The sequence below is a fragment of the Ruditapes philippinarum genome, unplaced genomic scaffold, assembly GCF_026571515.1.
Source record: "Ruditapes philippinarum isolate M1 unplaced genomic scaffold, ASM2657151v2 ctg7796_1_1_1_1, whole genome shotgun sequence".
Classification (NCBI taxonomy): Eukaryota; Metazoa; Mollusca; class Bivalvia; order Venerida; family Veneridae; genus Ruditapes; species Ruditapes philippinarum.
In genome coordinates, this window is record NW_026863847.1 from 23264 (window position 1) to 39078 (window position 15815).

The 15815-nt window shown below is 29.8% G+C and overlaps 1 protein-coding gene across 1 annotated transcript; it reads right to left on the reverse strand.

Moving 5' to 3' along the window:
* Positions 1–923: 923 nt before the first annotated feature.
* Positions 924–12215, reverse strand: LOC132723515 (cardioacceleratory peptide receptor-like). Its single transcript, XM_060708240.1, has 7 exons — positions 12006–12215; positions 7610–7755; positions 5904–6104; positions 4085–4257; positions 3552–3696; positions 3040–3129; positions 924–2740 (listed from the first exon to the last, which is right to left on the reverse strand). Exons 2-7 carry the CDS (start codon positions 7692–7694, stop codon positions 2508–2510), a joined length of 927 nt encoding a protein of 308 aa, XP_060564223.1. The 5' UTR covers positions 7695–7755; positions 12006–12215; the 3' UTR covers positions 924–2507.
* Positions 12216–15815: the final 3600 nt, after the last annotated feature.

Here is a 15815-nt window from a genome sequence, read left to right on the forward strand (position 1 = left end):
GTCCTATTCCTAAAACTATTTTTACACTTTCTCCCATTCATTTATTGACAGATGTCTTTTATATTTTACAGGAAGATAACTCGCATAGCATTCAAGGGGTCAAGGGTGTCAATGATATTTGAAAGGATGACAACTTGCACGGTTTTCTTGCTTTTGACCAAGGAAGGGGTCAGTTGGATCAAGGTCACCTGTGCTAAAAATAGATTTTCTTTCGTCAATACAGCCTTTTCTTAAATACAGATGTCTTTAATATTTGATAGAAATATATCTTACTCATGCCTTTACGAAATCATTTCAGTAGGTTATCTCAAGAAAACAAATGTCTATTTAAACATCATGTTTTTGTTGTTGACGCTGGTGCGAGTCGAATATGCAGTGGCGATAGGTAAGTGGTTTGAAGTTCTTAACCACACGGCCACAGATACGCTTATTGTCTTTTCAGAAGTCCGGGTCTTCTATGTACGACATTATAAGGCCCAAAAGAACTGATCAATGATCGCATTCCATTACATAAAACCACCGACTAGCAAGAATATCCATTGCACAAATTAAGCAGTTCTATGCTCAAACACAAAACTTTGATAATAAGTGTTTAAATGTTCTTCCTTAAATATAAATTCTTATCTGAAGTATTACTAGAGAAATTAGGTCACAGAGTCCAAATATGGAAAAAAACATTGTTACAACCATAGAGGCTGTTGTTTTGGTCAAAATATCTTTAAAATATTCAGATTATTTCTAGCTTAGGCTCGAATATTGTGTCATCTGGGGTCAAAAAATAGATCACACGGTCGAAAATGTCGAAAAAACTTGCTAAAACAGTCATCTTTAAAGTACTAAATTATAAATGAAAACATATTAACTATTGTTAATTAATTCAAAACTTTAAGTACGTGTATTGAAAACGTTAAAATGATGAACAAAACTTCAAATGTTTTGTGACATTTTATTTTACGGACACTGGTGTGGTGAAATCTTTTTAACATATAATCATGAAATGTATACAGTCAAAAATGAGTAAAATAGTAATCTGACAATAATAATAAAAAAAAACAGAAAAAAGTCAATATATTTAATATACAATTAAATTTTTTACACTACAATGTACATGGCGTATAAAATTTATTGAATAACGATTATTTATGGATCTATTGATACAAAAATATAATATGTTTACATTAAAAAATACATTTCGCATACACTTCTAATCTAACAGAAAGATAAATTCAATCTGCCAACACAAGGCCAAACTTTTTCCCCGGTATATGCATGAACCATTATATCTGTTATTTACATAAATACAGCTACCGTTATTCGTGATCGAAAGAGCCTAAACGGGTTCGAATTATTGGAGTCTATGCATCTTTTATCTCCAGCAGTTGGACCCTGGTGCTGCTTTCAGTTTGTGACACCCGAGGTTAGTAGAATAATCATTTTTGGCCTTTTGGCCCCCAACTGTGTTAATGCGCCGTAAAAAAAAGGTATTTTATAAAGCAATGAAGATAATTGTCAGTATCTTGTGAAAGATCTTCTCGCTGGTACTATATATTTCAATATCTAGCAAAACTAAACCTTACGGTAGGCTAGATTAGGAAGAAACCAGAAAAATCTGATATTTATATTTTCGCTAATTATTTATCAACTATATCTATACTGACAATTGTATATACATAACGTCATATGTGTAAATGGTAAGATAAAGGCTTAACAATTCATAACATGTTCTGAAGAAAATTAATGAATAATAATATTTCAAATACAACTTGAAACTGTTTAACACGTATCGGGCTTTCATATTTTTATGTTGTCATGATGTTCAGTTTTAAGGGCATCGACATAAAGTAACAACGAAACGATAAAAACAGTGCGGCAAAACGATAAATATATTCTTGTTGTTATTTCGTGATTTTGTGTTGTCGCCAATTCAACTGCGACATGATAAAGTTAGGACATGGTAGAAATCAGCAACTATACTTTTGTGATGATAACCAAAACTTTATTCGTTTTATGAAGATCCACTGGTGTTTGAAGTCGTAAAATTTTCTATTAAACAATAAAACATGTAAAACAATTTGATTTTCATCAAAATAACATATTCATATTCATAAAATTTTTGTTTTTTTTTTATAAAAGCCCTATTTTAGATTTCTTTAACAAAATGAAATAGAATATTGCTGTTTTGAATTTTTGTGAGACTGTTTCTGCTTATGTTACATAAACATGTATAGTGTCCTTCAATTGTAGCATTATTTGAACATTCGCATTGGCAACATTCACTATTTTGCGTATGTTACTACAGGCACGCGAGTCTTTGCAAGTTGCAATGGAAAAATGTTTTGGTTAGTCATAAATCTATGACACAAAGCCCTTTTTGACATTTCTATTCTACTCAAAAATAAACGTTGCGATACGTTAATATAAATTGTATTCATTTCTGTTTCTCAATTCAGCTGATCTCGTTTTCGAACATGTAGGATCTGAGTGACTACCCAGAGGGACGCGCCTATTCACGTTGACGTCACTTGTGTGCTCATGCCTTCATACGATTGAACAGCCTGCTGGTCTTTTTGCCCGCAAGTGAACAGTTTGCGATTAAATAGCATGAATATAAGAGGATTACAGGCACTGTTTAGTGGGTATAGACAGCCAAATATCAGATGAGCTTTCGTTCCAATTTTATATGGGTTAAAGATCGTCACTAACATTTCTACGAAATATGGCGTCCAGCATAAAAAGAAAGCTGAAAGGTAAAAAACAAATGCTTATTAGTTACATCATGAAATATTTAAAGATATTCTTATGTCATTTCATACTACGTGGATGATTTATCATACTTGCATAAAACATAACATAAAGGTATAAATTTGATTGTTTTCACAGCTCATTGGACATATATTAGCTACATGCATAGATGCTTCTTTTATTAAACCAAATGATAAATACAAATTATCAAAAATCAGTAGGAAATGTTTAAAGATATCGGATGAAACATTATTTGATGAAGCAGATGTTTTGTTTATTTCACAGAATGACACATACCCAAACACACGACCATTGTCATTTTAATGCTCTTTATCTTAGCTCTTGGTAGGAGTCCTTCGCTTAATGATCTATCACCATGAAGTCGATCTAAATTGATGAAATAACAAAATGAGTTTACACAAACACATATTTAACTTCGCTAAAGCATGTCTTACTCCAGGGAAAGTTTCTAACGAGTAAAATAATAATTTGTAGTCGTCAATATTATGTTTTTCATTGTGAATTGTAAGCACTTACTTCTAAAGTTAAACATTTCTCGGAATAAAGTCAATAAGTGGGATATCTGATCAATGATGCTTATGTTATTTTCAGCCTATTCCGAAGTACATTTTCATGGATTCAAATCCTTGTTTTTTGCAGTTATTATTTTCGTTTATGCTTGTATATTCTTATTCAGATCTATCTTTAAAACTATGTCATTATCAGTTCATATGTATAATTCCTTTCACTTATCGATACAATGATATTCTTAATTCACCGAATTATGACTGACAATCCATATGTCTTACCACTGCTTTCACTGATGTCTATCTCCGATAATTTTAGTCTTGAACGCCATTTCATCCAGACAACGACACATATACCCACATAACACCCTGTTATCACGATTGTTGGTAGCACATAGATTATCATTGCAGCTGTTAAAGCATATGCCTGTGAATTATTGAATAATTAAAATTATACTTTCATTTGTTTTGCTTCTTGCAACAAGTCTTTTACCAAAGAATTGTAAATTTAAAGATTTTGCAGCTTTTTGAAACAACATTAGTTGTTAGCAATCATGATAACGGTCAAGATTTATGCATCTTTCAATAAAACTCTCTAAATAAGATAAGAAAATATCCAAAACAATACTAATTTGTGGCAAAATGTCTGATACAGTAGCCAAAAATGGTATATACCTATATTTAATTTAAAGATTTTTCTGTTATTTACATTATAATTCGTTTTTGTTGTTGTGGTTGCTGTTATTATTTTTTATCTTTTTATATTTTAAACATTCATATATTTAAAGTTGACATACAGGTAATCTATGTATTACCTTCCACCAGCTTTCATGCATGTCTATATTACAACTACCCTTTTGTTCATTTATATTGTCAGCACCCGGGGTTGCATTGATTCCTCGACTGAAGGGTATGTAAAAGCTTGATACCAACAAACTTAACAGCCATGCCCCAAATACCATACTTTTGTCAAGATACCTCCATGCACCTGCAAAGATTGATTCATACGTATATTTTTATATGTTTAAATATGGTTAAGAGTTCAGTTCTGCAAATATTTGTTTCATAAAGTAAATAGTTATAAAACTTTATATTAACTTGATATTGATCCGTATTATCAGAACAGTATCCGTCTTGAAATCCATCTACATTTATAGAAACTCCTGTTGGTCTGGTGAGTTATAGATTATTAATGTGTAATGAATTAATGAATTGAAAAAACAATCATTTAAAAATTCAAAGCAAATATGACATTTTCCAGTCCACTCACTATTTACACATTGATCGGCATATTGTCACTTTAATATAGATATTCAAAAATCGGACAAAACAGAGTTATTAAAGGGATAACCAGTTAAAGACAACATTTTGTTTCGTCTACATTAGCCGACTCTCAATAAAAAACACATTCAAGCCTCTAAACTGAAGGTGAGTTTTTTCTCTGAAGAAAGGACAAAACTTGTTCTGTTTTTAAATAATATGTATGGAGCAAGTAATATCCTTATGACATGACTAAAATAATTAATGTTAAATAAATAGCCATTAAACTATCAAAACATAAACATAGTAGTTATTGTGTCTTGCATACAAATACTTTTATGACTATGGCTAATGGATAAATGAATAAAAATAAAAATTTGGTTTATAATATAGCCAGCGAGTTACAAGGTGTAAGATAATGTGTAATTTAAAATACTTTTAAATTGATTAAAATAACAACATTTGGATGTTTCAAGTGTTTTTATTGAGATATTTAATGAAACATATCAGAAGAAATAACGACCTCATCAGTATTATCACAGTTTTAAATATGCTATCTTATTATAATTTACATTTATCATACATGCATATATCCAAAAGTATTTATTTACATTTACAAAAGTTTCTTAATTCTTGAATGTCCCTTAATATAAAATATTATTATTAGATAAACTTGATCTGTGCTTAGAGGCCTGTTATGCCACAAATATTATTATTTTTAGTTTCTTTTTATTATAATTCTAAAAATATTACGAAATGGCCAATTACCTGAAGCATCTTTCGCATTAGTTACTTTTTGGCAAGTTATACAGATTTAAATGTGTATTATTGTGTATGGAAGTCAGAATACTTTGTTTACATTATACTACATTTATTACGAATATTTGCACATTTAACGACACTATCTTCAGATATTATGCATCTTACATGCTCTTAAAGAATTATTCGAAACGCAATAAGAATGATTTTTTTTTCCTTTCAAAAACTCTGGATTAATTCGGAAGTATTAATCACAACATGAAAATTGCGGACGCGATTTGATTGAGTCTGCATATGAGGGATAATGAAATAGTTCCTCATGTGGAGACGGGAAATTTTTCTCTTCTGTGGAAAATGTGCCTTTAAGTCAGTGCTCTAGTTTTGACTAGCTTCTTCCCTTATGCTCACTTGCATTGAGATTGAAGCAAGCGGTGATTAAAATATGAAAAGGAATATAGAGGTGTCTCAGTTAATAAAAACTATTTAATGATGATTAGATCTTAGTTATCATTACGTGAGTGTGTCAGTAAATGTCGAATAATAATTATTCAGAAAAAAACATGTATCTATATATTGATAAGATAAGCAAAGACATCAAATGAGAAGAAATCATACCTATTCTAACAACATTCAGTGGATATTTGATTGCCAGAAATCTGTCTACACTCATGCCAATCAGAAGATAATTGGAAGCAAAAAGAGTCAGTGGTGAAATGAAACGAAATAGTCTACACCAAAAGTCACCACCATACCATTCATTGTGCATTGCACTATGTATACCATCTCCAAGAACACTGCAGAAACCCACAAGAAAATCTGAAATTTGATAATCATTACCAATATTCAATAAGGTGTGAAAACACGTTGATGCAAGTTTTTTTTCATTGATAGTTCCTAAATGCATGTTTGATTTTAACTATTCTTATTCTGTTTTTCTGTAATGAATAATTACTAATTTAAACTAATTAAAGATCGTGTATGTTGTGACCAAAGAGGTAAAAAATATAATAAACAAGATCATCAAATAAAGGTGGCGTTCAATGAACGCACCCCCACCCGACAAAGTAACAAGAGCCAGTGGCAAGGAGCCCAGGAGGACCCCAGACAAAAACAGGAAAGGGCATAAGGCAGAGCACGGCAACCACACTAAGTGAACTTATATACATGAACATAAATAAAACATTTTCAAACATCGAAGAATATGTGAAAAAGTACTGCAAATATGTGTGCATATTATATGTTATCACTAAAATATATGCATTCATTTCTTATTGTAAAATTTGACTTAAACTTTATTAAAAATAAAGTTTTTATTACATCTTTTTTGAATCTACAATATTGATAAATCTTAATTTGAGTACCATATTTATGATTTAAACCATAAAAAATGTGTAACATGAGTGAGTATCAACTTACATAAATCATATACAGGTAGAAATTGTTTCTGTATAATTGTGTAAAGGCTGATACAAAATTCTAAATCGTTTGTCTTGAATTGCTTAACGTAGGACATCATAGCCACTACATATTCACGGTTGCTTTGTTAATTATTTTTTTCTTAAGAAAGGACATACACTCAATAAATTCAAAGCTCAAAATCTGTAATTGGATTATCAACATAGATAGGTACATAAACCAATAGGCGGAAAGATGGATGGATTGATGGATTGATGGATTGATGGATGGATGGATGGATGGGTGAAACCGAGGCTACACATTCTTTATCGCGAGTTAAATGTACCGTAAGTCTTTATCTTTGAGTGAAAGTGTGTTTTGTGAATATGCATATTATGATTTTAGATTAAAACTTTCAAGCAAGTTTTTGTCTTTTGATACATTATTGCTACGGATATGTTTATGTAAATAATTTAACAGCTTGATGTATTTTATGAAGAATATGTTAGTTTTCATTTTAAAACTGAATTTATTGAACAAAAATGATTTTTTAATTTATGAAATTCAAAAAATTCATTTTAAAAAACTAAAACGAATTTATATAAATACAAAAAAAGCCAAAAAACCCTTATTTTTAGACCCCCTACATAAAAGCTAAAAATTTGTTTTACATTTCGCTTTTTGTTTTATTATGCGCAAAAAAGCGGATGTCAAAAAATTGCAGACCGTCAATACAATTTAAAAAAGGGGGCACAAGCGGGACATATTGGAAAATGGTAATTTTGATAATTACATTATAAAAAACAGTGAAAAAATAAAGATAAATGTTTTAAGAAATGAAAAGACAATTGAAATAACACATGTTATAAACAGTTATAAAACTATCTTAGATTAATTTGTTAAAGTTACATAATGTGTTTCCTTACCAGCTATTGCTAAATGAAGTACAAAATAAAAGAGGCGACTCTTTTTTTTGTTTCTTAAAGACGAGGATGAAAACCACAAATCCATTCAGACAAACAATAATTGTGAACAGAAGAAAGAGAATTGTAGCGGCAGCTTCTTCGTATGGCTGAAATATACCAAAAAATGTTTTCTTTCTTTTTCAATTTTAGTTGATCAAATTATGAACATATTAATATTTCATTGCAACAAATGCATGTTAAATATTATACAAATCATGACTTTATTTCAAAACGGAGATGGTAAGACAACAAGTTCTAGCAATATCACATAAAACTCTTCTCAGAAACGATTTTTTAGAAAACAAGAATACTTTTAGGGCGACAATAATTACTTTTAACATGTCTAAAAGTATCTAATTGACTTTTAAAATTCATTTATTAATTAAACGTACATTTTTTATTTCAATGTGCGATCAATTTTAAATCTGTAACGTTATATAACATTGCAAAACAGGTCTTCACCATATTGACATAATGATTACAGAATATGATGAATTTACGGTTGGAAAAGATCACTTTAATAAAAATGTTTATCTAATAAAGATCACATTCATTGCAATAGTATAATGACTTTTGTATCACTCCATAATGCAACGAATTTTCAAAAAAAAAAAAATTAAAAGACCAGTTGTAAATAAATTCATTTGCAATAAAACAGTACTTATGTAATAGTCAATAAATCTGCGAAATAACAGTGTATAATTCTATAGTTGTCACAAGTGTATATGTATATGTATATTACAGCTGTTGTAATGATGCACGCGAATTGCACATTCTGTATCATCGACTTTGTATGTATGCACATACATAATGATTAAAATATTTGTAATGGTAAAACAATTTTACTCTGATAATCATATCATTATGGACTTTTTAACTTGGTATATTTGAAAATATCTTAATGACTTTTTATTTCAAATATTTTAGAGAGTAATTTATACTAGAGTAACTGATTAGAATGAGTTTTCCTAGGCTTTTCCTTCCCGTTTATGAAATGTAGCGGTATATTTTGCGACATTGAAATGTACATTTTAATATAATCGCATAACAATTTTATATTTTAAGCAGCAAGTAAAATAATTATAAACAGTCTAAAATATTTTAATAAAGTTGAAGAAGTAGTTCTGTGATTATAAAAACCATTTCAATTGGAATCAAAGAAAAGATGCTCAAAAATGTCTTGGAAAGATTGGGAATGCTACTTAACTTGTCATAATTAATTTGTAGCGTATAATTACTACTGCTAGCACATACTTGTTCATATCATTTTCCAGGAAAAGCTGACAATAAAAAAAATAATTCATTATTGCAAAATAGCCTGACAAAACCGATAACTCTACACGCATTTTATCAATTAAAGTTAAATTAAAGTTTTAGTGTTACTATAATAAAGATATGATGAGAAATGATATAAAAAGGAGAAGAATTGTATAACCGCCGTATGAACACATCTGCGGATGTTTCTATATTCAAAGTTTTACCATTTCATGTTTAAATGTTGAATTCTGCTTAAGCTGGTGCTAGGGGGCGTGGACGGTAACTTGCACTTTCCAGTACCGTCCATGAACAGGCTCAATCAAACCGAGCCTACAACATTTCAAAGTTTGCCGTGTTGGGCTTTCTTTAGGGATTCTGTATGTATCTATTTGATGATCCTATTTACTTAATTAATTTTTAAGGGGCATTGATAAAATACATACTTTTTTATTAATCAGTTAATCAGCGCAATAGAGCTTTTACTTTTTAATGCGCCAAGTGTTTGTTTTATTAAAACTGAATCTTGTATTGAACTGATCTTGTATATTTTCCTTTTATCAATTGTTCATATGGTACTTTAATGCGTATGGATTTCATTCAATAAACTGCCCAGTGCAAATTTAATAAACTGCCAAGTGTAATAAGTGGCATTAATTTAACCTAATATGTTTTTTTGTTTTTTGTTTTCATTTATTTTTTCTTTTACAAAAATAACAGTATTATAATTAATATAGGAAATATATATTTTTAAAATGCTGTCAAAGTTATGATTGTTATTCACCTTTTAGAGTCTGATTTTATTGACCTGTCAATAATGAATACATTAGAGCACTCATTTAAATATTCGATCCCACATCGCTTTTGTCTGTTTATTTTACAAGAATTAATATGGAGTATATCACTTAAGTTTGGAAAACTCCCACGTTTTCGTAACGTCCGCAAAAGACAGTCGGTTAAGTGATTACCTAACGTATGAGAGGTCTGAGGATCGATCCCTTCTGCTGACAATCTATTTAGACTTATTCTGTCTTTATTAGGGCATATTTTAAAGAAAATGGTCAAGCGCTTGCAAAATTAAGCTATCCATATTCAAATAAAAATGACTTAAAATGTATTTGCTACAGAAAACTTCACAGAACTAGTAACGATCCAATACAACGATGTACCTTCTCCTGAAATTATAATCTTTATTAAACGATCGTTTGCTTTAAATTAAAGGCATTCCCAAATTAAACACTTCAACAGGTTCCCCTTTAGGCTAAGGGATTTCCTCTAAGGGCTGAGAGAATTGTAGACATCGTTTATCTCTGAGTGGTCGTGAGATGAAACTATATGGACTCTATGCATCTCTTACCTCTAGCAAATGAAGTCGTTTTGAATCCCGGTGTTGCCTTAAGCCTGTAACAATCGAGGTTTTGCCACATTAATCTTTTCAGTTTCGGCGTCATAAAAACTAAATTTTGTTAGTGTGCCATAAAACCAAAACAAAACGCTTTAACAGACAAAATTGTACAGAAATCTCCTACACAGGTGCAACAGATTTTGGCCAATTATACTATACAATAAAATATATCATTAAGTTCTTGTCGGCTAATTTGGCAGAGATACAACAGCAATAACTAAATTACAGGATCTTATTACTTTTACCAGCCAACGATAGCAATTGTAATTATAAAACATCCAAACTAACCTTATGATAGTTCAGTTCGTAATTCCTGTCCAATTTTATATAATTGATTTATAAATCTGTTCATCACACAGACTTACATCTATATCTTCTTACTGTCAACGTATATTTGTCATTTTGATTATAGTAGTACAAAATAATTTTTTTTATCAAAATGGCAAACCAACAAAACTACACTGACTGAACTGCATAAAAATGGCATTGAAATAGATTACGCAATAAATTTTTTTATACAAGTATCAGTTAAACCAATTTGCTTTGATTGAAATAAAGCTGTCATTGATATACATGTTTCTCGAGTGAAATGACTGCGGTTCTCTTTTTATAATTCTGTCTAATGCTGTGTTTCTCTCTTTTTTTTTAATTTTCGTGTTTTTGCTTTAATTAAAATGATTTAATAATAAGTAAATTATAATACATGAACTATTTATCAAAGCGCCATTTGAGAAATTTAAAAAAAGATGTCAAAGTAGTAACTTAAATTAGAAAAGTTTTGATAATTTGAACTTTTTTGTAGTGCTTTTTGCCATTTATCAAATGCAGCAAATAATCTTAGTCATTCTTATGATTTATAAATTTCTACTGAAAAGTTTTTTGAAAAAACACGATGCGTTGCCATTTTCACGAACAAGATCACACATACATGTAAACATGAATACTGTGAGTAATGGAATTACCAATCAAGATATAATAACTTGATTTAGTGCCAGGAATCGTTCTCTTTCTTATTTGATTTTTCAACAAAATAACGGTTTGATAATATCATCTTAAGTGTTGTCTATAAAGTAAAGAAACGTTTATTTGCAAAAAGGAAGGTATTACAAAAATAAGTTTTATGTTCATCCAAAGGTTTACATTTAATATTTTATTATTTCGTCCTTAGAATCTTTTTAATATTTATTAGTTATTTACAAATGGTAACTTGTTAGTAAAAGGTAAATCTATGAAATAATACAAGAAATTTTCATCATCTTTATTTTTTGTTTATTTTGCTCATTATTTGATCGTTTCTATAATTATTGTTTTGTTTTGTTCTGAAATATTAAATGTACAAGCAAATTTGTGACCAGAAATTAAAAAGTTGGACTGTTTTAAAGACCGTTTAATTGTATTGTCCTATTATCAAAATCAGGAATACAGATCGATATAGAGAATCAAAGTTATAATAAGATAAAACAACGGTTAGTCTGTAAATGCTTCATAACAAAAACGATGTGGAACAAAAGCAACATTAGCAGCAAGTAACATGGGTTAAACTATTATTCCTATAAAAATTAAGAAAAAGGTTTAAATGTTCCATCTTATCCCTCTGTATAATACTTTTCACACTAAATGACCAACATTTGATTCCTTACTTTGCAATTTATAATATGCATGATATGTTTATATGATTAAATCCTTTAGTTATTTTACCTTATATGAAGAAATGTCCTCCTCATCATAATAATATTCATTGTAGAATTCGACGCTTTCGTTGGTAATTGTTCCATTATCTGAGTTATTGTATACCATTTTTAATGTCTAGGTCGTCAATATAAATTTCATTCAATAAAAACGATATTAAACTGTTTTGATTATTAAACAAAATTACATTCATGCAAACATCTAGTCAGTATAACCTGTAGCAACCAAATGCAAACAGCAGATGACAGCAGTTAAAGGTTTTTATATGATGAAAGTTTTGTAGGTATAAAGAATGTTTTATTGGTTTGCTCCATTACGAACTTTTAATTATTTACAACATGCATAATTCATCTTGCAATTAGTCTTAATTTGTATGTTCTTGTGGGACTTCTCTTAATTTATTTGTCTTGTGGGACTGTTCGTAATTCTCTAGAGACATCTCAACTAAAACATTAATCTGCAATGTTCATCTGTAAGCTGAAATTTAGCAATTAAAAAATAAAAATATTACTCAATTAACAGACATTATTAAAAGGAGCCAACTTACCTATAAATGCTTTTGAATATAAATAGATATATTTAAAGACAACAAATGTTTCCTTACAAAGAAATAAACTGAAATATGTAGTGAACATTTATAGACATAGGTCTTAAGCTTAATGTACTTTTATTTAATTTTTACAATCAAACCATTTTTTTTGTACACCAACAACAATTTTAAAATCAAATCAAAAAATAAAAACTAGGGGCAAAGGCGAAGATACTTATCGTAAACGAGAAAACAACAAGGGATACAAGCAAAAGTGTCACTAAAACAGTATGAAACAATATAGACATACATCTGAGGAACACAGATGGGCGCTGCATTGGAACGGTCAGCAGCACAAGTACTGCTGGGGAATTTAAACCGGTTAACGGTGCACCAAGCCTCACCATGTTCCTATAAACGAGGCAGTGTAAATAGAATGAATCCCCGCCAAATGAAATTCTAACAGTTGTCATGGTTACAAAAGGTTAAATAAGTAAAACACCAAAATGATCGTGTAGAAAAATATAAAAGTAAACCCAATAACCATAACAAAAGTACTCAATGTCCTAAAGGAAGACAGAGCAACAAGAGATCACCTACAAGGGCCCAACGAAGCAAGGCAGGAGACGAACATTAAGGCACATTAGTCCCAAAGGGCTTTAAGAACTGTCCATCAAAAAGTCTCACACTTGGTCCGTCATATGTAATCAAAAGAGAAAAGCTTAGTGCCCAACTGTAAAAATGTTGAACACTAAGCACGCATTAATATGTCTTAAAATAGTAGGATCATAACCTCTTTTAATAAAACAATTAATGATTTTAGTAAATCAGCAGAAAACTTACCATGACCAAAAATCTTACGAAGGTTGTAAATCACAGCGCCATAAAAACCAGAATGGCTAATCCCTTATTGCAGAAAAGTTTTTAAATCACTATTGAATTTTGAAATTGAATCAAAATTACGATAGTAAAATTTTGTATAATATTTCAGTAGTTTAGAAGCTTGCTAAAAAAACGGCTCTTCAACCTGATTTGCATTTATGTCATATGTTTAAGGCAAAAAAAAATATAAAAGACGTCATTATCTAACGATTGAATACAATTGTATTAAAAGAATATTTGACCGTTTAGGGTTAACAGACATTGAACAAATTCTAAATACCAATCTTTCTTTAGTTTTACCCATGAAATATTGTGCTATATCAGTCGAATATATTTCTTCTTTTTTTTTAAAAAAATATGAAATATAAATATGAAAGTGGAAGGAGTCAAAATTCTTTTTATTTTAAGGGACTTCTTTAGCCATTTTAATTGAAAAATCTGATAAAAACAAAACAACTTTATAATGAATTTTGCTTTGAAAATTATCTAGAATGATAGAAAATAGTCTAATTAAGATAATAAATCCGAACACCAATATATTAACTCTGTACAGACGTTTAAACAGTTGTTTACCTGACGTCACAATGTAGCGCCAAATATCGCGTGCAAAACAAGAAGCAATAATATATTACTGCGCGCTGTACAATTGCAGTTGCGTAGCAAGCATAGGGTTCGTAACCATTTTCTTTGATAATAAATAAAAAGGTTATTTTTTTTCGGTTTTCGTGAAATACGGTATATACTTGCCGTCCCGGCTTTTGAAAATATGTGGCATTTTATCATGCTTCGTGAAAATATATTCCATATTTCACTCAAACGAAAATATGCTATTTTAACTTGTAATTTTAAATGTGAAAATATTGATAGTTTTCATGCAATTATTGGTTGCAGACTTTAGTGTTTATATCTATTTGTAAACGATATTTGTTCGTTTGTTTCCATTTAAATCAATTAAAGTATCAACTATCGGGTGATTATTATACACCTGAGACTCAACCTAGCCTTAATAGGTTTTAAATTTACAAAATATTACGTGAAATCGGTATGTGGCATTTGGTAAATGTAGAAAAAAATAAAACCATAAACGAAGAGGACATTATTTCTAGATGTCTATCCTTTACTTAATAATTAATCCCTTCTTAAAGTTATAGTCACTTACGTTTTCAGAAAGTTGTTGTTCAGGCATGTTTGTTGTTAAGGCATGTTTATTTTTCAAGTTTTGCGTCATTTGACCGGATGCTTATTTCCTATGAGGACTATTCAGCTAGTTAACGGGAGTTTAACAGCTTTTCATAAAAGTTGGAATGTCATCACATGACACAATATCGGTGTGACTGACTTACTGCTTAATTGAAAGTCATTTCTACACTGATTTCTTTGAGTTTCCATGAATGAAGTACACATAGGAATTACTTTTATATTTTTTGTTGAATACTCTTGATTTTGAAAGAGTTGACATTTTTCTTTGGTTATACAACAAGTTCTGTTTATCTTCTAATATCACATTTCTATGTGAAAATACATTTTTCAAGAAAGTGAGATGTTGGCTTAATTGGTACCATATAAACATATCATGTAATCTTAAAAACAATGTCTAAAATAGAAAAAAAATATAATTATATTTCAATAAGATTACTTAAATATGTTATGAGTAGTATGAATGTTGAAAATTGGAAAACATATACGCAATGATTAAATTCCGATATTTTTTTATTTTGATTCTAAGACTTATTTACCTCTTATAAATGTCAGTTATGATTTGTTGTTCATTTGAGATGACACAGCCAAACTCCCGTTAACTAGCTTAATATCTTCTCGCAGGAAATAATCACCCTGAAATGATGGTCTGGTCAAATGACTCAAAACTTGTAAAACAAACATGTCTTAACAACAACTCATCATTAACAGTAGTTCAGTCTTTCTGTTCTTTGACTTTGCTTGTCTTTAACACTTTTTATGCAGCAATTTTGCACTGTCGAAACCTGTTGATGGTCTTCCTATTTTTGTTATATTTCCGGGTTTTCGTAGATTTTAATCAGTCCTAAAAACACGCATTTACTGCCTTTACGATTTGTTACAAATATAACATTTATTGTAATTGTGGCTTAGCAGCTTATTGTTATTTTCCATAGTAATGTTATCAGTAGTTAGGCGTTTGTAAAATACATTGTTTAGTAACTTTGAACAGTTACATTACAATTCACGCATATAACATGCACTCTTTTCTTTTCTCATCTATAAGCATTATCGACAGGTCTGTAAGCCCATTGGTCTATCTTGCACCAATAAAAACCTATTTTCCACTCAGCAGTCATGTTAATCAGCGAAGAACAAGTGGTGTATCTTTTGTTAAATAAAGCTATTTTATATTTCTTTGAAATAACAAAATAGCAATTATCCTAAAAATA

Coding starts and splice junctions, on each gene's coding strand:
- LOC132723515 (XM_060708240.1), bottom strand. CDS start 7,694: ATGGATTTGTGGTTTTCATCCTCGTCTTTAAGAAACAAAAAAAAGAGT. Junction 6,105..7,609: donor ACTTCATTTAGCAATAGCTG/GTAAGGAAACAC, acceptor ATCAAATTTCAG/ATTTTCTTGTGGGTTTCTGC. Junction 3,697..4,084: donor TGCATGAAAGCTGGTGGAAG/GTAATACATAGA, acceptor AATAATTCACAG/GCATATGCTTTAACAGCTGC.